Source organism: Odontomachus brunneus, unplaced genomic scaffold, assembly GCF_010583005.1.
Source record: "Odontomachus brunneus isolate Ranch 3 - 2012 unplaced genomic scaffold, Obru_v1 Obru_scaffold_201, whole genome shotgun sequence".
Taxonomy (NCBI): domain Eukaryota; kingdom Metazoa; phylum Arthropoda; class Insecta; order Hymenoptera; family Formicidae; genus Odontomachus; species Odontomachus brunneus.
In genome coordinates, this window is record NW_022639651.1 from 14,807 (window position 1) to 39,751 (window position 24,945).

Below are 24,945 nucleotides of genomic sequence, written 5' to 3' on the forward strand. Positions count from 1 at the left end.
CTCTCTCTCTCTCTCTCTCTCTCTCTCTCTCTCTCTCTCTCTCTCTCTCTTTCACTCTCTTGTCACTTTATAAAAAGTGCGAGTTGCGATTTGATTATACCCTTACAAAACATCAATTCGCACGTTCCTTTCTTTTTATTCAAAAAGCGCTAATATGTCGTCGCTGGAGGAAGGATTACCACTGCTAGCGCCACTGCTGGGTGGAGTGTTTAGGTCCGGTGGATCGAGATATGATAAGAAATCCATCGCGTCCACAACGTTGTCTGGCAAGAGCTGTAACAAGAAGAAAAACATACAACGCGTCGTTAAAATTGACTAAAGCGATTGAAATGATCTGAAAATTACTATGCCCTCACAACGAGACTGTGATTCCTACTTGTCATCGAAGAATCGAGATAAATAATGATTCAGCAAGCATGTGTACTCACATTTAACGCCTCCTGACCAGTGCCTTCCCCGTCTATGACTGCGGCGGGGTCGAAATTTAGATCCGACGGTATATCCGCGGTGGTGTTGTTGTCGTTATTTATAGTCGTATTTGTGCTGCCGGAGGTGTTGTGATTCCCCGTGGATTCCTGCGACGCAGGTGGAACACTCGGCGGGCCGCTGTTGCCACCACCCGGAGTGTGAGGTGTCGATTGCGGGGTGTGCGGCGTATGTGGAGTATGAGGCATCTAAAACACAACACGTTAAAAGTATCTATCGTATGCCATGTCTTAATATCATTCGAGGATGACTTAAGGAACGTCTTGAGCGTATCTAGAATGCATAAGAGGCGTTTCAAAATGTCCTGAGCACATTCAGGATATCGTGAGGAGTGTTTTAACATATTACCGACAAAGCATTTAACATATTATTGACGAAACAGATCTACCTGTTTTGTTTCATCACTAAACAAGAAATGGATAGATTTACCTTTTTTCATAAAAAAAATATTCTATTGATGAGCGGGGAATTGCTCTAAGCGTCTCCTCTAAGTAAAAAAACTTATATGAAGTGTACTCCTCTTTTACACGCCATTATTCATTTATAAAAGAGAAGACGCGTAAGGTATAATCAAGAGTAAATTCCTCAATAATAAATTGTACAATAAGAATCTGAATATTCTTTTAAAAGAAGAGGAGATATGCAAAATATTAGCGGTACGCACTTATTGAAAGGAGATACGATGCTGTTTAGAGATGTGCATTTGTTTGCTCGTTTGCTGTTTCCTGCGTCCGTAACGCGGACGAGGTAGTAACGCAGCGGATCGTGAGAAAGAAGTTGAGAAGCTTTTCTGTAGTTATTTTACGATTTTGAAAATTCTATACAGTATAGTAAATTCACCATTATGTATCATAAGATAAAACATTTTCTAAAAGAAGTGTGGTAGCACAATGGTTAGAGCAGTTGCCCAATAAGCGCAAAACCCGTTTGAGTCCCAACCTTAACAAACCACGCTTTCGATATTTTTCTATCTCTAAAATGAAAAAAAACGTAGGTCTCGAACGAGCAAAAGGCGTCTCGCCGCCACCTAGTACGCTCTCTTCCTTTTATTTGATCGAATACTGGCCCGCATTTGAGAATAAGTTTTCTTTAAACAATATCTGACAGTCAAGTTGATTTAGATTCAATTTCTAAGTTAGATTTTAGGTAGAAATTCCTCTAGCATTGAAAGGATTGCAATTTTAAGTTCAGTAAGTCATGGTTATAGGATATTCCTTTTGATATTAGAGCATCTTTTTGAGACCATTCATATAGGGTGTTCACGACCACACATCCATCCATTTTATTTTGAAAAAGGGTGACGCTAAGAAATTCGGAAAATTTGTTTCTTATAAAAGCTCGTCTGAAATTTCTGATGGAGATATATCCATATTCAACTTCCGGAAATAGTGGTAATTGGAGACAACTTTAAAATTTTAAATAACAACATAGGGCAATATGGATATCGTTGGATAGAGCGTAAAAAGAAACAAATTTTACTTGAAACAAAATCTGATGTTATTTACCGTTAACGAGAAATAAACAAAAAACGCTTGCAATTGTTATGACGCTCAATCTTCTTACTCGTGGTATAGATTGTGTGCTAAACATAAACACGAGTCAAACAACGCCCAACAACAAAAGCAGACATGCAACTACAGATTGCAGAAGCCTGCCATTCTTTAAATCCTGTAAAAGTTCGAAAGACTGTCGACAGCGTAAGACACAGAATGGAAAGATGTCTTCATGAAGGCAGCAGACACTTTGAACATCTATAATTATTTAAAGTTTTCCGAACGTTAGTTTTTTGTAATACCTATTTCGATAATTACGTGTTATGTTTGACACGAAATCCATAAGATTGAGCGTCATAACAACTGCAAGCAGTTTCTTGTTTATTTCTCGTTAACGGTAAATAATATTAGATTTTGTCTCAAGCAAAAGTTGTTTCTTTTTACACGCTCTATTCAGCGATATCCATGTTGCTCCATGTTGCCATTTAAAATTTTAAAATTCCCTCCAATTTCCAGTATTTTTGGAAGTTGCCCAAACATGAAAATACTACCATCAAAAACTTCAAACAAGCTTTTATAAGAAACATATTTTCCAAATTTCCTAGCGTCACCCTTCTTCGAAATAAGAAGGATGGACGAGTGGTATGAACACCCTGTATCTAAGTGGAGAATCCTCTAGAATTAAGTGGATCCCGCTAAATAATAAATTTTTTTTAGGCGTTGCACATCGCTATGAGTATTCAAGAGGTTACAGGACCTTGACAAGAATAAAAATTAACTAAAATTTAGGAAGTTATAAAAAGTTTTAAATAAATATAAATTTTTTTATATATGTATATTGAGCTACTTAACAAAATCCCTATTAAAAATTAGATTTTATGATAAATATTAACATTTCGATTCTATTCTGTAAGAATCGAATACAGTTTGAACAATTTTTTTCTAGTATTAAGAAAAAAATAATTTTAGAAGTTTATAATTTAATCTGCTAATACACATAATAAAGAGTTGGTAGATGCATTTTATTTTTAAATTTCATGTTCTTAAGGCTCCTGACCCTTCGCACTGTCTATCTCTTTTTAATGGCGTCAGAAGCGAGAAAATGCATGCTAAAAATTCTTGCGAAATACGTTAAAATAAAAATATATATCCATAAAGTAACACTTGCAATCATTAAACAAATTTTTAAGATATTCCGTGCACTCCCCTTTTACTCTAACAATCAATAATTTATTGTAAATTACTCTGAATAGAAATAGGCAAAGAAATAAGTTAAGAAGATTAATTGTATGTCACGTTAATTTATGACAAATTATTGATTATTTAGGGGAGTGCACGAAATATCTTACAAATTTATTTAATCGATTGCAAATGTTATTTTATGGATATATATTTTTATTTTAACGTATTCGCAAGAATTTTTAGCATGCATTTTCTCGCTTCTGATGTCATTAAAAAGAGATAGACAATGCGAGGCGCCAAGAGCCTTAATCCTTATATTGCGATAATTATAGCAGTTTAAAGTAAAATCTGTTACTTTGCGCACGGATCACTAAAAGCATGCGACGTAATTCGGTTGGTTGTCAAAGTGTTGAAACGTCCAGAACACATCCTGGATATTCTCAGGACACTTTATGGTGTCTGAGCACTAATATTAGTATCGTAAAGAACCATACCTGTTCGTTGATTGACTTCTCTATAGCATTGAGAGTGTCCAACGTATTAACGGACTCGTTCAAGTGCGAGAGAGGACCCGTGCCGCTGACATAATCGTTACTACCGGAGGTGTTCGTCGCCGAGTTGATCTCGTACGTTCCGCCCGAAGTGCTTCGATGGTTCATGTTGCTCATCATTGATCCGCTCACGATGCTGCTCATATCGGGTGGTATGTAAGGACTCATGGCTTGATTCATCTCCCAGTTGTTCATGGTCGGCATATTCATGCTGCCCGGCGACATCGCCTTGGCCGTCGTTCTCTTGTACTCATTCTCCTCCTCGGACTTGATACCGGCTAAGCTGCTCTTCGCGGCTTTCCAAGCAGCTTGCGAGTCTATCGTTACTTCGTCGACCTCCGCGGAATTCAATGTATTTAAAATCCCCCATATATACTGATCAACTTCCAAGCCTTCCAATTGTGCGGGTTTCCTGCAAGATACACCACGATTTATCTTTTCCTTCGATTCTTCTCCCTTTCATTCTTTCTCAATTTGACTAACAAAGGAAACTTTCCGACGCAAAGATTTTTTATTATATCATCCAATTTAATCATACTTACGAGCACACCGGACACCTCCAAGAGCCTCGTTCGCAATTTAACTGCAAATACGACTCCAGATCGAAGCATTGCACATGCTTGCAATCGTGCCCTCTAGCTGGCAGTGTGATGCGTTTGAATGTGATAGGACATTTTAAAGATACCTGCAGGTAAGAAAATAGATAAGAATGTAACGAGACTGATACCTTACGCTTGAACTTTAGAATTATAGAGCTGCTACAATGAAAGAGAACTATGAAATGTCTCTACAAATATTACCTTTAGTGCTGTTTGCTCTACTACATCCTTCTCCGACTGTATGCCATTGGTCGAAATTGTACTATTAAAATTTTTTTTGATTTTATTTATGCAATTTTCCGCCGCCAGGAGCCTCTTACGTAGTAATCCCTGAAGTACACTTCGCACACTGGGCCGATGAACCAATTGGAGGACGAACAGATGCGACTGTATAGCATTACAATTTTATGACTTTATGACATTCATGATAAAAACAAAGTTACAGAACAAAAAAAAGAAATTTTAGAAAACACACGACGCATGTATAGACAGCCGCAAATAGCAATACAATATAGCATATAATATAGCAAAAAATTGTTTCGCGCACAAAGAATGAATTAAATCGAACGTTAACAAAGAGAATTCACTCTTAAACACGTCGAGGCTTCGTTCGCGAAGAGAGCGTATATTTTTTAATTGTGAATTATAACGCCGTTCCGCCCAATTATTGATATCCAATTATTGATATCAGTGAACTTACACAACAGCACGCAGACACAGTAATCTGTATTGTGTTCCTTCCTATTTGACAGACTTCCTTCAAGTAAAGAGGCTTGTGGGTAGTTTTGTTCTCCCCGCGATCGATGATGAGAGGATTCGCGTTAACGGAGACCTGCACACTCGCTGGCCAATTCGTATTCATCTGCCTGTCCTCATGGTGGAAACACTTGAGCTGCAGCTCCAAATCGGATCGCCACATCAGTGTCTGATGCACCGTAGGCTTAAGTTGGAACACGTGATTGCTAACGGCCAAATTGTGCTCTAGGCGGAAGGGCGGAAGAATGATGCCGTCTCTCACGGGGAATGTCAGTCTCAATTCATCATCTAGAATAGAGGACCACCAATTAATACGAAACAAAACGTCACATAAATATAAAAATTATGATTTCATTATTTATTATTTAATAATAATAAAATAATAAACATAATACATTGATTCTAACAAATAAAACTCGTGCCAATGCGCAACAGTTTACAATAAACCGCAGTTTAAAGTTTACCGTGCGTGTAGTATATATACTGCTTTAATATAAGCGAAGTTAGCGAGCGTAGCTGAATAAGTATGGCGCCCAGTCAGAATTGTTAAACGTCATGTCTCCACAACCCCTGCCTTCTCCAATCGTTTTTCTATCTCACTGTTTTTTCTTAAGAGTGCAATCAAATAAATGACAAAAAATATTCTGAAATTATTAAAATTCGTACACTTTTCAAACAACTATTATAGAAAAAGTAATAATTCACTTTTCAGTGGAAAAATAAAATATCTTTTATCTGCAAAGAATAACATTTTCATGTCATTAAATTTTAGAGATATTTCCTTTCTATTGCTACATATCTTTCATTTTCTATCTTCACTTTTATACTATAATTTCGTATGCTATCTAAAGCTTGTTACGATACGCTATCAGTTGTCACTCGACAACTGATGTTCGACTATACTCGCTACTTGACTTTCGTTTTTCTGGAGCGGTATATTATGCACCAGGGCAACCAGGGTAATAACTTTACATTACGATTTCTCCTAAATTTTTGTGCATTGGCACGAATTATATTAGCGAGAGAGAATATGGTAATTATCCAGTTTAGCGACTTCACCTCCGACTTCGATGAAGGTAGGTTCAATGGACGCGTTTTTGTTAAAGAAACAACTTTTTCCTCTGATAAAATCGTCGCTCTCTACTGCGAAGGGAGAAATTAATTGTTAAAGATACTAGGTATGATGGATTAAGAAAAGCCGTCATTGCAACGTAAAGTCTGTTAGTTAGAGTTGCACTTACTGTATTAGTGTAACGCAGTGTGCAACAACTTCATGAAAATACTTAAATTAAAAATATTTTTAATATATTGGACATTTGTAACACGGGAAATATATCAAACTACAAGCGAGGGGCTGCGCCCCCCAAAAAACTAACCTAACCGAACCTATCGTCGTTCGATATCTTTCCCGTGTTACAAAATATGTCTAATACATTAAAAGTACCGTAAGATGGGGTTAGTTTGTGACTGTAGGGGTTACTTTGTGACAATAGTCTCAATACTTTGTGATATATATATATAACTATTGACTAATATTCACTGCGTCACAAAGTAACCCCTACAGTCACAAAGTAATCCCATCTTACGGTATTCTTAATTTAAGTATTTTCATGAAGTTGTTGCATATTGCGTTACATTAATACAGTAAGTGTAACTCTAACTAACAGACTTTACGTTGCAATGACGGGTTTCTACCTATCATACCTAACATCTTTAACAATTAATTTCTCGCAGTAGAGAACGACGATTTTGTCAAAGGAAAAAGTTGTTTCTTTAACAAAAACGATTGAGCCTACTTTCATCGAAATCGAAGGTGAAGTCGCTAAACTGGATAAGTACCGAGAATATTATTAGAACATAGAAAATTCGTCCAGGATGTCTTAAGGTTGATCGTCACCCTTATCGTCAGTCTGACACTCACTCTGTATGTTAACCGGCGACTTCATGTCGTTGAAGCTCGGCTTGAGATCAGGATTCGGACTGATGTAAGGTGGCATGCTGGTAGCGGGCGTCAGCGGCGGCGTCGGGTTGCCGGGTATGGGGCTGTGCTGATAGCTCACGTTGCCGCCACTCGTCGACTTCATCGACGCCGCCACGTCCTGTTGGTATTGGCTGGTTGCCACGGCGCCAGCGGACGCAGCGCCATAGCTCCCGGTAGCGCCACCACCGCCACCGCCGCCTCCGTATCCCGCGTTCGGCTGTTGGTGACCTACGAATTGATTGCCGACCGCTCCCGTGCTCGTTGGCCCCATGCTGACGGGTACGCCAGCGTTGCTGTAATATTGGTTCGTGGCGACCACCGCTGCTACCTGCGACGCGGCGTTGTAAGATGGCGCCGCCTGCCTCATATTCGACCCCCGTATCATCGTGTTAGGCCCAAAAACCCCCGCGGTGGCCGCGGCGGCAGCGTTAGGAATCATGCTTTGCGTAGGCTGCTGATACTGCGGCTGAAAGTTTGGTCGCGCACCGCTAGGATAGCTGTTCGGGTACTGCGACGTCGTCATGCCGTTGAAGCCACCCGGCTGCATCGCCGCCGGACTCTGGCCAGGGTACGATGGAACCTGCTGTCGCTTCTGCGTCATGTGCATGGCAGGGCTAGGATAAGGCGCCAATCTTCGAGAGTAGCCCTGATGCGACTGAGCCTGGAAAGCAACGACATTTATGATGGTGTTTCGAGAAAAGAGAATCACACAGAGAATCGAATCGCGATAAGGCACAATCAAAGACATACCTGCTGCATAGTGGCCATCTTATTCATCTGTATATTATTGGGTCCCATCATGTTGTTCATCGCCATGTTGCCCATGCCGCTCATAGAGCTCATGGGGTTCATCGCGTTCATACCACTCATACTGTTCATACCTCCCATCGTCATGGGATTCATCGTGTTCATACCATTCATACTGTTCATCGAATTCATGGAATTCATAGTGTGCATCGGGCTCACGGTGCCTATGTTATTGAAATTGTTCATCCCGACTGGCCCCATTCCCGCCATTGGTCCTCTTTGACCGTACCCCGCGTTGTACGGCGGTACGGTTTGGTGGGGTATTCCATGTTGGCTCTGCATCTGGAAATAATAATAATAACAATTATGATAATTATTATAATAATAATGATAATAATAATGGTAATAACAATAACGATAATAATCATAATCATAATAATGACAATGTTGGATGTAATTTTGTCATTTGGATGGACTGTCAAAAACGTCCTATTATAATACATATAATGAAAATCAAATAAAAATAATTATATTTTTCACTCAGAGGAGTGGATTTCGCGACAGTGATAGCGGCGAACTTACAACTTACGTTTCTGCAAATCATCGTATGCAGATTACGCAGAGGTTCCCGTTGCCCGATAAAATACGAATAAAATATCCTTTTGACTTACCCCGGATTTCGTTTTGCGAGGCATTTTCTTCCTATTATTTTGTTTCACTCGCAATTACCTGATTGTACTGTGCGGAGATATCCTGACGGTCCTGCATGGCCACCACGCTGGCAGTGGCGGTGACCGCAGCAGTGGCAGCTGCCACCATCGCCGCGAGACGATGTGAACCACCACCCCCGGTTCCGGGGTGCTACCGCGCTATGATAGCCGGATGATGATGACGACGACAATGACTGCCGGCACTCCCGACGCCGATGATCGCCGACGATCCTTCAATGGGGCGCCGTTGTTTATCGCACCACTGTGGCTGACGTACGAATAAGAAACCCTCTTATACGTCGTTGAATCCCTCCGCGAGGTGGACGCGAGGAACGCGCAAAAGCGTGATAGGCCTTACAAGCGCACTGAAACAGAAATAGAAAGAAAACGTGACTTGTGAGATGACATTATCTCTAAACAAAAAATTTATAAAAATAAGATTTCTAAAAGTAAACAAGCAGTCAATGAATGATAAGCTAGTACTTTATAAATTTCTTGGAGCGAAATCTTACTCAATATAAATAAAAAGTGGCTCAAAGCGATGATGAGAATACTGTCACTTGAAATCACAAAAGTAATGTTTCCTTCAAGCTTAGAATTTTTGTCTCCATATGAGCGAATTTTTCAATCCATTAAAATCAATATATTCCTTTGACGGTGGAGTACCAATAGATTCACTTTTTAATTTTGAGTGAAAACATTCACTCAACTATTTAGAGTAGAGAATTCACTCTGTGAGTGAAAAATCATTCGCGTAACTAACTTCACTTTTTGAGTGAAATTTTATTTCAAAGAAGAATCTTGCTGTTTTGGACTCCTCGTGGTGGAATAATCAATAACATACTGATCGATAGAGAAATAATGGACTATTGAAAATCAGTTGAAGTTAGTAACAACAGATGATAAGTACTTCAAGTTGATATTTCCAAGTAGTTTATGTTATCCATTATCATTATCACTATGGGGAGATGCTCTGGATGTTGTGAAATTGGAAAAATGCCACTTAGTACACTTTTCCAATGTTTCAAAGAGTGTATCTCTAAACAGCCGACTTGGAGGATTGTCTCTATGAACATTTTGATTCTCTAACAATAACCTTTTTATTTTCAGCTAATGTTCGTTTCTACCAACTTTGGTTAACTTAACCGGCTGATTATTCCAATTCTGATAAAAAGAAGTATGGTTGGTCAATTCTGTTGGAATAACCAACCGGTTAAATTGACCATAATTAGTAGAAACTGATATAAGTTCTGTTACTAGTCATCAAAGACCCAGAAGCCATGTAAAATGGGCAAGGTTCTTCAAGACATAGACGCTTACTCTGAGCTCTCTTTATAGATAAAAGAGCCTCTAAGGACCGTATTAATAATTCTTATATGTAGAGTCATAACGTCAAACTAATTCAAGTTAGTCGTAAGGTATGTATTCCTATTTAGGGTAATTATTGCGATTAACTTTATATATATTACTATATATACAAAATTGCAACTTTCGATATATCGCCTTCCAATTCTCCTCTTTGTTAATCTAAGAGACAATTCACATCTTGATGGAAAAGCAGAAAATAGAAAGGCAGAAACTAATCAGAACTCGCGCTGGTAGAAAAGCAGAAACTGCTGATTATCACCTGACTACCAGCATAAGTTCTGATTGGCTTCTACCTTTCTGCTTTCTGTTTCTCTGCTAAGGTATTTTTTGAAAATTCTAAGGGAAAATTCATATCTCGGCAGAAAAGCAAACAGCAGAAAAACAGAAGCCAATCTCTCGCGTTGATGGTCAAGATAGTCGATAGTTTGCGTTTTTCTACCAGCGCGAGTTCTAACAAGCTTCTGCCTTCTGCCAAGATACGAATTCTTTTTAAGAACCGTTGTTTGGACGCGATAATTTAAATCTAATAGCGAGATGAGTCAGATTTTTGTCGCAACGTATACGCTGGATTTTATTCTCAGACTTTTAATACACACATACGGCACTTTGCAATTAGAAATCTATCACATAGAACTAACCCTTTTTTCATCCAACGAATATTTTTAATATTAAATATCCACCCCCACTCCCTTCCTTTAAATTCCCTGCACTTTGAGAAACTTTTTAGTTATGAAAAGTATTGTCTCAGTCAGACTCCAAAATTATTTCTTCGGGAAATCGGAACGTCACGACTCGATCGTTAATGGAGAAACAAGCGTGCGTTAGAAACCGCGGCGGCGACGGCTAAGTTGGAATATCGGTGTCGAAATAAAATATGACGCAAGCGATTGACGTTTCGACTCTATATTTGAGTTCCCTTCGAGACTGTTCTTAGCGATATAGTGATATAGTGCTAAGCTATATCGCAAAGCTATGTTAGCACGGTGCAAGATCGGTTTATAAATGATCGTAAGAGAGAGAGAGAGAGAGAGAGAGAGAGAGAATAAAATTCTGGAGTTATCGAAAATTCGATTAATGTCTATGCATCTGTTTCCTTCTTTTTTTAAACGTTAACAATTACGTATGTTGATCAATTAAACAACTCAGTCGATCGAGCTTATTATTAACGAGAGACGCTTTTCAGCAACGTCGAGGTATCGAGTGGCGCGATATCCGCGCGGGTCTGACGATTGCCATTGTGTGTATCTTCTCAGATTATCTGGAACGATCTTATGGCTCGTGGACGTTTGTAATGTGCAGCGAGGAACGATAATAAGTCGTCAATCACGCCGCCGAGAGTTAAATCGGCTTAAATGGCAGTGTGAACTTTTGCATTCGCGACAGAAAGGCGGGTTACCGTTCGCTAAGTCAAGATCATACCCCGGTCTCGCAAACCGAGAGACCCCCCGCGCGCTCCGCCGAGTGGATTTCTGCCAATCGATATATAGTCCCTCTGTTTGGCGTATCGCAACGGATCTTTATTTCATAACCGTGCGACGTAGTAATAACACACGCTGGAATCATTCACGATACTTGAATAATTCGAGAAGGTCACGTTTCTCGCTCGACATTATCGTTCTCTGCTCAAACAAATTTCACTTTGTAACTCGGCCGGTACGCGTGCGCGCGCGCGCCCGAGAATTGAAAATTCCTCGGCGGGAAACGAAAGGTATTTATACGGCAGGTAATTTTTCATATACATATTGATATGTAATATACAACACGCGTGCCGCACACGCTATGCATCCCACAATTCGGGTTAAAAAAGAAAAAAAAAAAAAAAAAAAGAGAATTCCCAACGTTCACACACTGTTCGGAAAATGTTCGGGCGGCGTTAAAATAAATAATAATAGTCAGGGACGGACGTCGCGCGTTCTCCCTCTCATCGCCTCATCAATAATTTACGTGCGTGTTCGTGCGCTCGACGACAGTTGACAACGGTGAAATATAAAATAGTCGATAGTATTTTTTTTTCTTCTTTTAAATGGCAGTCCATCCCTACAACGCGCGCGCGCATCGCGTCGAAGGCGAAGCAGAGCCGAACCCCGAAAGAGCCGGCCGACCGACCGACCGACCGTATTCCCAGCTGGCCACGCCGCCGAGCGGCGCGTAGCCCCCATTGCTTTTCTGTGGGAAATGCACGTGCTCGCTATTCACACACCGCGCCGCGCCACGCCGCGCCGCGCTCATAATACGCGCCTTACCCCGCGCGCTCTCGCTGCAAAACACACGGCTGTGCGAGCGCGAGAGAAGGAGAGAAGGAGCCCGGGGAAGCGGAAAGCGAGCGAAGCCTCCGCCGATGCATGATTTCCGATGGGTTCAAATGGGTTACACGACGACGTTACTTCGCCTCGCGAGAGGGTTCCCGTAGAAAAGAGGGAGAACGCGACGGAGATAAGGACAGTGTAACGCCACGAGAATTCGCGCTTCGACGAGAGCCCTTTCTTTTAATGAGGAACTTTTTTCTTAGTTGCATCTTCTGTATCCTATAAGTATTCTGTAAGATATAAGCTAAATAAAAGAAAAAAAAGAGACTTATTCTGTGAACTTTCTTTTATCAATAAAAGCGCATCTAAATGTGCTCGTAAGTCAATCAGAAAGTTTGTAAGATATATTTAGAAGCACTTTTATCACTTTAAAAGCGGAAAAATAATAATGTTTGATCCGGATAGGCATATCCGGATATGACGTGAGGCAATCAATGATGGAAACTACAATTTTCTTAATTTTTTTATGCTTGTAAGAGCCAAATATTGTATTAATAATTTAACTTACATCGTACAACAAAGAGAAGTTTTTGTTATAACAATACACAGCGATAAAAATTTACTAAAAGTTACAATTAGTTTTAGCATTACATTTTACAAGATACATTGTTTTGAGCAAATTTTAATAACTTTTTCGTATTTCTGTTTTGTCATTGTATGATAAATACAAGTGTCATACGCAAAGAGAATATTGTAGTGAAAATTATAATACAATTTTAGTAGTCCTGGAAGACTATTACGAAAATGATAACAAAATATAGTAAAAATAACCATAAAAACATGATAATTTTTACAGTTATGGTAAATTTTACTATGTTCATGGTTATTTTTACTATGTCTTATTGTAATTTTCATCATAATGCCAGTCTATTCCCGAAGCACTAAAATTATATTGTAATTTTTATTACAATATTCTCTTCGAGTATGAATTATTCATACAAAACAATCTTTTCGACTAGTATAAAGTTGCTGTTAAAATGTACACCTGTCTATCTGAGTAAGACTTGCGATATCCAAAGGATTTTTTAAAAATAAGAGACATCTTTTGAATAAAAAACTTCATTTCTCAATAATCATATATATCTATTACGGACTGTAAGATATAAGCTAAATAAAACGTAAAAGAAAGAATAGACGGTTATTCTGTGAACTTTCTTTTATGAATAAAAGCGTATCTAAATGTGCTCGTAAGTTAATCGGAAAGTTTTTAAAATATATTTAGAAGCACTTTTATCCCTTTAACAGCGGAAAAATAATAACGTTTGATCATACAGTATATATAATACACGGGTAAATTCATAGTTTTAAATCGTGAGAAAAAATCTTTAGAGCGGGAAACTTCCGCGATCGCAAATGCGGACAAAACGCATTTTACGTGTCTGTTGAATAACCATAAGTGAATTTGGTGCACATACACCTTCGGACGGAAGTTATTGGCCGCGGCAGGTATGGAGACTTCAGCAAAAAAGCGATTGCGCGATAAGCATTGCCGGTCGCAAGAATGTAGATACCAACTGAGAGAAAAGAAAGAAATACAGGGAAGGGAGGCGGGTGAGAGGGAAAAGGGGGGAGGGAAAGGAGGAAGAGAGGGGCACGTGAGGAAGAGTAGCGCGATGCGCGCGTGTTTAACGCGGCGTATCTTCGCGAAATATCGGGTTACCACGTGCGTACGGCGGCTTTTGCGCGGACGCGCACCACGATAATAATGCTGGCTGTGCGCAAAAGCAGAAACGTCGTCCGCGACGACTTCTTATCTGCAGTTACCTGATTCCTCGTTGCGTAAGCTTTAACGTGGACCGCCGCGATCGCGCGTCGACCAGCGCTTTTTTGCACGTGTACGTACACCTTGAATGCGTCAATCTCGGGCCGAGTGTCCTCCCTCCCTCTCTCTCTCTCTCTCTCTCTCTCTTTTTCTCCGTCGACTAACGGATCCCTGGAGACTTGCGAGCCGCGAAAAAGCCGGCTCTCCGCTCGCGAGACCTCGCTAATCGCCGAGGCCACCGCAAGCGTCGAGAGCGATACACGTCGACACACCCCTGACGGCACAAATAGGAAAAAAGGAAAGCCCGTCGATGTGAAATTGGAAAGTAAGTGTCGGACTTGGAATCGAGGCCTCCCGCCGCCAATTCGCTTCCGTTCACCTCAACTTACTTGCATCCCGCGGCCGCGCTGGGTTCTCGGCCGAACCCGAAAGCAGTTCTTTCGCGCCTGCTGGTGTCGCTACACTTTCTCCGCGCGGAGCGCAAATTTTTCACCTCGCCGAGCGCGAGATCCAATGAGCGACTTTGCCGATCGATGATATCGAATCGAGGGAGGATCTGCTGAATTCGAACGACGAGAAAGAAGAAAAGAGTCTGTTCGAAAGTCACAATCGCGACTTGAAGACCGAGTTTGATTTTATGCAAACGCGGCGCGATCGCGATTATCCAGCAGTTGCGTGTGCGCGAACGGGATTCGTGCCGGGAACAATAACAATGTCAAACAATGTAATCGACCGACTCTAGATAAGATACTAACGTTCCGGGCGTTTTTCAAGCACAACTGATAACAAAACAACGACGGTCTGAACGTCCGATTATTCCCTCGAATAATCTAGCAAACACGTATCCCCGCAGATATCTTTACTAAAAAAACTCGATCGCAAACTTGCATAAGATATACACGCGCTTTATAAAAATACGTACAGAGCTCAAACGCACATATGTTGTGCACGAAATCCAAATAAGTGGGTTGACGGTCATGTCTGACTGATTAAGCAATGTATATAAATACAAACAGTGACATTTGAAATGTCACTTCTGTAGGCATCGGCGGCCTAGACGTCTTTTATACTGCCACGCATGCGCAGATGCTTATTTACTACATATAATGCGTATCTTCCGAGCTTTTACGGAACTAAGGAAGCACAGCCTTACAATTCGAGGCTCAATAATTTTTTATCCAGTTCGATTTGTTATCAAATATGATTCTCTGTCTATTCCTGTATTCGCTTTTAAAGTCAGACTGGCCCGGGTTAGTTTCTTGTTCTAAAGTTTGATCAAGAGGATCTCATTTTATTAAAGCAGACATAGATCAAGCCGGTTTATATTTAATAATAAACCGGGCTGAAACGAGTATTATTGGTCCCTGATTTGCAGGGCTCTATAAGGAAATTACCAGTTCAGTGTGTAATCTAGATCAAACTAGAAATTTACCCAATGGTCCTGATCAGATTAATCCCAATCACTTATCTGGCTTGTATAAGGTGATGCTATCGGGTCCTAATTATTAATAATACTTATTGCCCTGATTGCCACGTTACGTTATATGATTCAGTAAGATCCGATAACATCAGCTTATACAAAACAGGTAACTGATTAAGACCAACCTGATCAGGAGTATGGGATAAATTTCTAGCCCGGGATATCTGTTGATCAATAAAATAGTTCCCGTTAAAATGGTTATTCGTAAAATTGGATAAAATCCTTTATTAAAAGTGCAGACGGCTCAAATTGAACATTTCATTTTCAGATAGTTACCACACGTTTAAGACACTTTATGTGCACATACATTTTCATTAACACACTATATATATATAAACATTTTTACAACATATCTGTAGAGTACAAATAATTTTAAACGTCTACTTGTTAATTAAGTATGTGAAATTAGAGTATCGTTTCGCTAATCACCGCGCGACTTTCTCGATTAGCTGCATAGAGAGAACGATTTATTGAATCGAATAAATGTTTCTTTGCAATAGTCTAAACAAATTATTTGGTTGACACAACAAAAATATTTCTTTGGAACTAAGCCGCAAACAAATATTTTTGTTGCGTCAAACAAAATTGTGTTCGATCAACCAAAAAATTCGTTTGGACTATTCCAAAGAAATGTTTATTTGATTCAACCAAATCGTTCTCTCCGTATGGATAGCGTTCACTCGAATCGACAATTCCTTCGTTATTTAGCTGGATCAAAACATGAGTAATATATTTTTTAAATATCTATTTTCAAAAGAGATAATAAAAAAAATCGATTTCTCGATTCCGCCAAGTGGGAATATCTCCTTAACGGATCAACTGTGTCACGGATCTCATCGATAACTCGCCGTCACAGGTGTCCCTCCCAAATGGTTCTGCACATTTCGCTCGGCAATTTATTTTACATCCGCCGGCGTTTCTACCGGATCAAGCGCTCGAGACAAACAAAACGGAAAAGTGGCGCGCGCGGCCTGTTCTCGCGAGCGAGAGACAAACAACGATCCCGCACCAGACGCATATGTCAATCGTCTGCAAAGCAATTTCTTTCGGTATCCTCCAGCGAATTTGAAAAAAAGAGGGACCGTCGCTTCTCTTTCCCTCCCCGCTCCTCTCCTCGCCGGCATAGAACGTTCTTCACGTATACGCGTACATATACGCGCGCGCGCCGTCCTCGAGACGTGATTATGACGCTCGAACAAAAACAAATTTCGAATAATGGCCTTTCCGTTGTGTTCAATACGTAGGCAGCGCGCGCGCTCGCTCGCTCGCAGAGGACACGCACACGCGAATGTGTCCAAGCGTGCGCGCGTACGTGCGCGAACGCGTCATGTGATCTACGAGGGGTGAGTGAGAGAGAAAGAGAGAGAGAGAGAGAGACAGAGAGAGAGAGAGACAGAGAGAGAGAACCGGGGACGCGTTGACAACAGCGTAGGAAAATGTTGGGGAGACCGATCGATCGATTAACACGTGCGCTTTAAATGTTTGGGAACTACAAAGTCCTCGATGATCACAGGCGATGATGTCGCTAACGAGAACGCTCGCAAACTTTCAGCTCCCCCCCCCCTCCCGCCCCTCTCACCCATCCGGGTTCATCTCTCCCCGGGATTTCACGGAGATTTGTAAATCGAATTGAAATCACGCTCATGTTCTTGTTTCGTTCACGGATTTGGCGGTGTAAAATTACTCTCCGCTATATTGTTTCCGGTATATAGCCACGCTGCGATTGAAAGCCGGTCGCTTGTGATTAACGCAACTACTCGAGATCTCGTTCCATCTAGTCTCCATTCATCTATCTTACTCCCTTTTCAATTTTTCTACCGTATATAACATGCTTTGCTATAAGCCATATTTAGGACCCTCTTACTTATTTTATTTTTTATATTCTCCTAGTATTATTACATATTATTATTATATTCCTATTATTATTATATTATTAAGTTTTACATTATTATATTTATATTCCAGCTTTTATATTATTATCGTTATTTTTCGTTCCTCATTGTTTATTCCCCTTCATTCATGTGCATTTATATTTCGTATGTAAAAATAACACGCATCTCCTAAGCACGCAATGGCGCAGTCGTGGCTCGCTACAGAGATGTTACATTTTCATATTTTTGCTTTACATTCATCGGGTCTACAAGCCAAGGTCCAGTAAACGCCTATTCACTCTACTCTATTCTGCTCTACTTTACTTCACTTTACTCTTCTTTCGTTCGGATTTACGATAATTCGGCTCGAAAATGGCCTCTTCTACACACGTCCTCAAAAAAAAGAAAAAAAAAATTTCACCTCGCTGCAGCGTGCGTGCGTGCAAATTTGAAAACGTGACCTGCTGATGCAGTCGACGCTTTATTGCTCGTTATTAACGCACATAACACTTTCTCAATTACAAAATAATTTTCATCCGATCGGCTGTAGCGTGTAATATTTCGCTTGTCAGCCGACCGTGTGCGACGTTTATCCACCCCAATCTGCAAACGGGGTGCGCGCGGCGCACGCACGGGTTCTCCCGTGCGTGTAACACGTGTCTGCACACACACACACACACACACACAACACGCACGCAGCCAGATATAGCGCGCGCTCGCTCGCTCGCGGAGGGAGCGATTTGGAAGTTGACGTCATCTACGTCCCACCCCCTTTAAATTCATGCTGAATGCGACTACGAGAGAGCGACCCACAGCCTCTGCCTTTTCCCTTAGTTTCTCTTTTCCCCTTCGCCTCACCTCACCGCCGCGCGCACAACGCGAGTCCCCGTCGTTCACGTTCGATGGTAGGAGGCGGACGACGGCGACGGAGGGAGACGTAAGGAGGGAGAAAGAAAGGGGGGTGAACCCCTCTGGTAGATCCCGCAACGGGTTTCTATTCTCGGATGTCAATATTTCGTCAACTAGAGCCCACTCGGCGCGCAACAAAAGGCCCCGGCTACAGCCGTTGCCGTGTGGCGTGTGAGAAAGAAAGGAGGAGCGCGCGCGCTCACCCGTGTGTGTGCGTGTGTATGCGTGTTTATAAGAGGATGCACGGCGCGCGGAGGAAGCGCTCTCACTCGCTCACACGGGGACCGGGGCCACGAAAGTGCCATGATTGCGCAAGGGCGAAGCACATCTCGGATACGTTACAAAAAAAAACGGTAATTACGTAGCGACGCGCAGTCCGCTCGCCAGCACCTCCTCCTGCTCCTTCTCCTCCTCTTCCTTCGCGAGTATTCATGAATTTCGACAGAAGACGGGAAAAACGACGGATAAACGGAGAAAAAGTGACGGAGAGGAATAACATTCAAGGCCGCGCGTGTTGGCGCGCAAGGATGTGCGATGAAGTCGCGATGAAGCGGGACGGAAACTTCGTTCGATTTCGCGCTTCCCGAGTGCCGCGCGATGCCTCTCCTTCCCCTTCGTTCCGAACCGCTATGTGATCCCCCTCGATCGACTATCTCCGCGCTCGGTGGCGATGTTTTAAACATCTTTCTTAGCACGCGTGTCAATCGTACGATCGATTCCGAGAACGACGTATAAATCACGGTGTTTCAATGCCGCGCGATTCTTGAGCAATGGCGAGCGATCGATCGATCGCATGAGCGCAATCATCACTTCCGTAATGTGAACGCTACGGCTTTACGTTCTGGACGCAGCGAGCGCTAAATGGGCCTTTCTGATCTTCAAGCTGCGTCAACGTAAACGTTAGTAAACGGGAAAAATATTGCAGTAAAATTCATAATAAAGTTTTGTAATCTTGAGTCGTGCAGAAATGATGACAGAAATCGCGAATATTTGCACGTTATGCACGTTTGACTTTTTATTATCAAATTATTGTAATCATTTGTATCTTTTCATATCGTACACTTTCGATGAGAACCATCAAATTTAGCATTTTTATAGAAATTTATACTATGATCGTAGCATAATCCAGAGTTTCGAGAAAAACATTGTAAAATGAAATACAACCTTAATGTAATTTTTATTACAATATTTTTCCCGTGTGACGTTAAGAAAAGTGGAACTTGCAATCGGAAGAGTATATTTAGAGCTTACTATGCAGACACAGAATAAAGTGTCTTCCGAAAAGGCGAGAGTGAACGAATACTCTTGGCCCTTCGATCAGAGTGTCTCGAATTAGTCCACCTACCGTGGTCCACGACGGCTCGAACGACGGTTGAAAAACGCGTCGTTTATTCGCGAAGAAAAATAAAATATCGCGCCGGGGAATCCTTGTACGAGATAAATAAAACGGATATCTCACGGTCGTCGTGCCGCCGCCGCCGCCGCCGTCGTCGGCACATAATAACCGCGTTCTCCTCGGCCGAGCTCGCGTATGAACTCTGCTTTAAGGTGAGCGAGTGCGAGCAACCTCGTATTCGGAACATCGAGGGCCTCGGGCACCGCAGAGCGGGCGATATCGAGTAGAAAAAAATATAATAATCGGTGGAATATAAGTCCCTGAAAAAAACAAGAGGTGGTGACGTCGTTGTACCACTTACACCACGCATGCGCAGTCACTTATACATGCGCTCCTCATATTGTAATACATAATTTTTGGGTCAACTTTCAGATTGACTTTCAGGTACGATAATCAAGAAAGAGCTAGTAGTCCGGCGTGTAATATAGATGTCTGTGCGTCGCGCACGACCGCCGACTTTCCCAACAGTTCACCCCAAAGTTTACTGTCGAGGAACATGAGGAACTCCATAAAGATCCAAAGGAAACGTTGAAGCCCAGCGTATTCGCACATTGGGGCCTGGCGTATTCGCACCTCGTTAGGACACGCTACTGAGTAAAGAGAGAGAGAGACAGAGAGAGAGAGAGAGAGAGAGCCGGCGAAGGTGGGAACGGGGACCAGGGGGAGGACAAACGAACGGCGGATGCCGATCGCAACACTTCGCTAAAATCAGGACAACACGAGAAGGAGGATGAGAAACGGGGATTCGAGAAGGTCTCGAGAGAGATGAAGACAGAGGGACGAGACGGGACGAGACGGGACGAGACCGTTGAGACATCGAGCCCGCGACACGTAAACAGGAGCGAGCAAGCGAGCCGGCGAACGAGCGACCGAGGTCGACTGACGGTGAGAATCGTGGGAGGATTCTCTTCTTCTTTATTTCTTTTTCCCTTTTTTTTTTTCATTCGTTCGTTCGTCCGCGGTGTGGGTGGGAGCGACCGAGCCGGAGGGGTGGATAACGCGGGGCGACGGAAGAAGGGTGGGAGGGAAGGGAGAGGGCTTTGATCTCGGCAGCTGCGTCGTATCGTTATTTTCGGGTGGTTCGCCGAGACAAAAACATTTTTGCGGGGCGCCTCTCTTTTGTGGAGCCGACGTTACCTGAACGTCATCGTGGCCGCCGCCGGGGGAGACGTCCTCGTTCACGAAAGAGACCGTCTCCGGGAAGGTACACTTCGGAGGCCAGATCCCGGTCTCTAGACCGGAGACCGGGATGTGTATGAAGTGCGGAGTTCTATTTAATCCTCGTTATCGGAAAAAAGTAGGCCTCTGACCCGCACGAACTTTCGCTTTACAGGGTTGAGAGACAATTTTCACGCGATTATCAGCAGCACGGTAATTCCCAAATTAATTGGGACAATTGATGTAACTTTCTATGATCGTATCAGTCTTACGTAGACATGAATGATGCGGGTAATTGCAGGAAGTGATGATGCAGGAAGTGTGAACGGGGGAGCCCCGTACGAAACGCTTTAGGGTTTGAACGCAACACGTCATCGGGGGTGTCGGAAGGGAGGCCGGGAGATACCCTCGCAATTCGAGGCGGCGATCAGAAAAGAGAAACGACTGGCAGAACGTCCAGCGTATCGTCGCGATACCAAACTAGGCGTGAAAATCGCGACGCGATGTGGACACACGTAGTTGCTGCGTGCGCGCGTGTGAGTCTACGTGTGTGCATCGAGGTGGACCTAATTGGCCGTGGCTTTAAGCGACCTCGATATAGCCACTTGTCATCCTCGAAACTATACCGCGGAATATCGCTGCTGTATCGAGTGCACCGTGACGATTTCAAAAGAGTCGAGCGCCGTCTCGCTACGATATTCCGGTCACTTTATGTATAATCATCGAGATTGAGATTACATGGGTTACTTATACAAGGTGTCCCAGACTCTCCTCTCCAACGCGATAGGAACGTAGAACGAATTGAGGTGAACATAAAAGTCCCATGCCATTTTGCGATATCCGCAATAAATCTCGAGATATTAATTAAAAAATATTGATGAATGATCACGCGCGATATGGTAGACGAGCTGCAGTGGCGCCATCTACCGTTGTACATTAGGTCAAACTAAACAGAAAAATCCTCTACCATTTTGCAAGTGACCACGTAAATTTTCAGATATTAATTAAAGAAGATTTGCGCATTATCGCGCACAATCATGTAACATTTTTCTCTCATTAATAACTAAAAATCTATGTGGTTATTTCCAGAATGATACAAGACTTTTTTCTATTCAATTGAACCTAATGCACAAGCACATAACGGCATACATTGCTACTACAGTTCATCTATAATATCGTGCGTGATTATTCACTAATCTTCTTTAATCAATATCTCGACTATTATTGCGAATATTGCAAAACGGTATAGGACTTTTACGTTCATCCCAATCTGTTCTACGTTCCCACAAAAATTGCGAAGGATAATCTGGGACACTTTATATAGATTACTTATATGGATGTTATATTATTAATGTCACATTATTATTTTTTATTTACTTGTTTATTTACTTGTCAACAGGAAGAAAAATCGCTTTTTAGAACAAGAAGATACATGATGTATGGAAAAGAAAAAAACAACATATACAAGTATATAAGTATACAAACAAAATAACTGATGATAAATAATAATAAAATACCATAAAATTCATATTGGAAACAAAATATTTATTATTTATAAAAATATTCAATTATGATAATGATATATATGATGATAATAATATGATGGTGGAATAAAAATTGTATCATTATCATCATCATTCATCATCATCGTCTTTATTGAGTACAGAATGGCACATTAATTATTATATAATGAAGTGAATTAATTGCATATAATTAAAAGAATATATTCAAAAAGTAGAGGGGCAGCTGAGCGTGGTTATTAAATCCTACCTGACTGTATAAAGAAAAAAAATTGATGTTACAATGACGATATTACATCGTGTTATATTGATTTGCACCTTCCAAGCGATCTAACCGATATCATCGTGGCGTCTGAAAATATGACACACTCCTCCGCTTCCGAGGATTTCACCCTGATCGGCCCCGAGATACCAGCATGAGACTGCTAATTCGAGAAATCCGATTGAACGTCATTTTGCGACTTTAACCTCTCGACTGGCAGAAATGCAAAATACCGCGTTCACAAAAAGTGGCCAAAATTGGCGGAAACGCAATACTGCGTTTTGATTCTGACATTTCAATATTTCTAAAATTGGGTTTTCAAAGATTTTTGGTTTCCTCTACTCAATGGTGAACTTTAAAATTCAAGGTGGCAAATGTAATATGGCCGATTTCAAATTGAGAAAAATTTAACAAATTGAAATATGAAATTTTGAAATGTGATATTTTGGGATTCTTGAGATCGCTCTTTTCAATGATAAATTTTTTAAAATGGAAATTATGATTTTAGTCGTCATATTAGATCCACTATTTTGAATTTGAAGAATTGGCTTCATATTCATAAACTAGTAAATAATAACTAGTAATAATTTCAAAAAACCTTGGATACAAAATTTAAATGCCAACTCGCTCAACTTTTGAAAATCCATTTCCGTCAGCTTAAGCACTTTTGCGAAGTTCATCAGCTTGCCAGTCCAGAAGTTAGTCGCGTGTGTTCTGAAGGAACGTTTTTGAGTAATGATTCCCGAAGAGCACGAGTCGTAAAATGCGCACGCGACTCGACAGAGAGAGAGAGAGAGAGAGAGAGAGAGTGAGAGAGAGAGAGAGAGAGAGAGAGCCTGACTTCCAAGCTCGCGGCACCACGTGCGCCCGAACGTTACCTAATGGGATCTGTCGTCATTATCGTAAATATTCTCTGTCGGACATCCTCGATGACACCGTTTCGAACGAGCGGCGGCGGCGCGCGCTTACTCGCGGGAAACGAGACGCCGGCGCGCGCGCGCACGCATTCACACATACACACGCCGGCGCAGCGGGCGCCGCGTCGCAACTTTTCGACGGATATGCCCGCTAGGTAGGTCAAAACCTTCGAAGCATTACGCGAAGAGCGCACCGTAATCAGGTTAGCGGCGCATCTGGTGCGAGACCAGCGCGCGAGCCGGCGCGGATAGGAGACAATGTGATGAAAATTGGTGGAACTTTGATTTCTGCACTAAACTACCGCGTGCGCATTGTGTCCTACATCGATTTTACATACAATCGCGTAGGTAGAAATATTGTCCCGCTTTGTTTTACACGATTTTCAGAACACATTTATCTTGTCACATTTATCCAATGAGAGAGTCTCCTGGAGGAGAACAAATTCTCTCATTGGACAAGGCAGAAAGGTCGTTCGTAATTCTATGGGGGAATTTTCTCTTTGAGAAATGAATTCTCCCATTGAATACGATGGATATGATGGATTCACTCATCCCAAAAATTACAAACAGCCTTTCTCACGATATACATTTACAATCATGAACAGAAATGTAGCCCGCTATAGGTCGATACTTTTATAAGTTTCAGAACACACTTCTCTTGTCCAATGAGAATTCTCCCAGTAGGAAACAAATTCGCCCATTGGACAAGCCAGATGCGTTTCGAAAATCACATAAAATTGGCGAACATCTTTCTGCTCTTGATTATACATACGTGTATAAACGCGTGAACAGAAAGGTTGTCCGCAATTTTTGTGAACCCATCCATCAATGGAAGAATTCATTTTCCACTAGGAGAATTTTCCCTCAGAAAATTTCTTTTCTTTGAGAATTCTTTCTCAAAGAAAGAATATAAGAGAGGAATTCACAAACTTATTGCAAAAATTACGACGCACGCATAAACGATCATGAAAACAGAAAAGTTACTCGCTATTTTTCGCGTGAGTTTCGGAACGCATCTGTCTTGTCCAATGAAAGAATTCATTTTCCACTAGGAGAATTTTCCCCCGCTGGCCAAGATGGATGAGTTCATAAGCTCACCTCAAAAATTACGGACGACTTTTCTATCCATAAACGTACATATCCGAAACACAGACTTTTTTCGTACGCTGAGCGTGCCAAGCGATCTGCCGCGATCTGCCGCGATCACGCAGAACAGAACGGCGATTTCGGGCGTGTATCGATATCTCGGAGATAGCGCGCGCGCGCGTTTGACGATTGTCGCGCGCTAAAGTCTAAAGTAGGGCTTAAGTTCAACGAAACGCGCCGCGCCTCGCAATAATACGACGTCTATGTGTATACGTAGTAGAAGCTTAGAACCGGCGAGATCGATATATCGCTCTCTTCTCCGACGTGTATCGCGCGCCTCCGACACGCCTAAGCCCCTCTCTCTCTCTCTCTCTCTCTCTCTCTCTCTCTCTCTCTCGCTCTCTC

General features: G+C 41.8%; 1 protein-coding gene across 3 annotated transcripts in view; it reads right to left on the reverse strand.

Moving 5' to 3' along the window:
* Window positions 1–6: 6 nt before the first annotated feature.
* The window catches only part of LOC116852073 (zinc finger MIZ domain-containing protein 1-like), a 71,714-nt gene continuing 46,775 nt past the window's right edge, over window positions 7–24,945 (reverse strand). For 2 of the 3 annotated variants that reach the window (XM_032832079.1, XM_032832077.1), the window contains exons 2-10: window positions 8,525–8,870; window positions 7,799–8,137; window positions 6,989–7,709; window positions 5,012–5,355; window positions 4,513–4,698; window positions 4,255–4,397; window positions 3,656–4,124; window positions 429–674; window positions 7–273 (exon numbers count right to left, since the gene is read on the reverse strand). In XM_032832079.1, coding sequence (XP_032687970.1) covers window positions 136–273; window positions 429–674; window positions 3,656–4,124; window positions 4,255–4,397; window positions 4,513–4,698; window positions 5,012–5,355; window positions 6,989–7,709; window positions 7,799–8,137; window positions 8,525–8,614 — 2,676 coding nt within the window. In that variant the 5' untranslated portion in view covers window positions 8,615–8,870 and the 3' untranslated portion in view covers window positions 7–135. Of the gene's footprint in view, window positions 274–428; window positions 675–3,655; window positions 4,125–4,254; window positions 4,398–4,512; window positions 4,699–5,011; window positions 5,356–6,988; window positions 7,710–7,798; window positions 8,138–8,524; window positions 8,871–14,863; window positions 15,908–24,945 lie in introns of those variants that run through there. The other variant, XM_032832078.1, reaches the window with a different exon arrangement.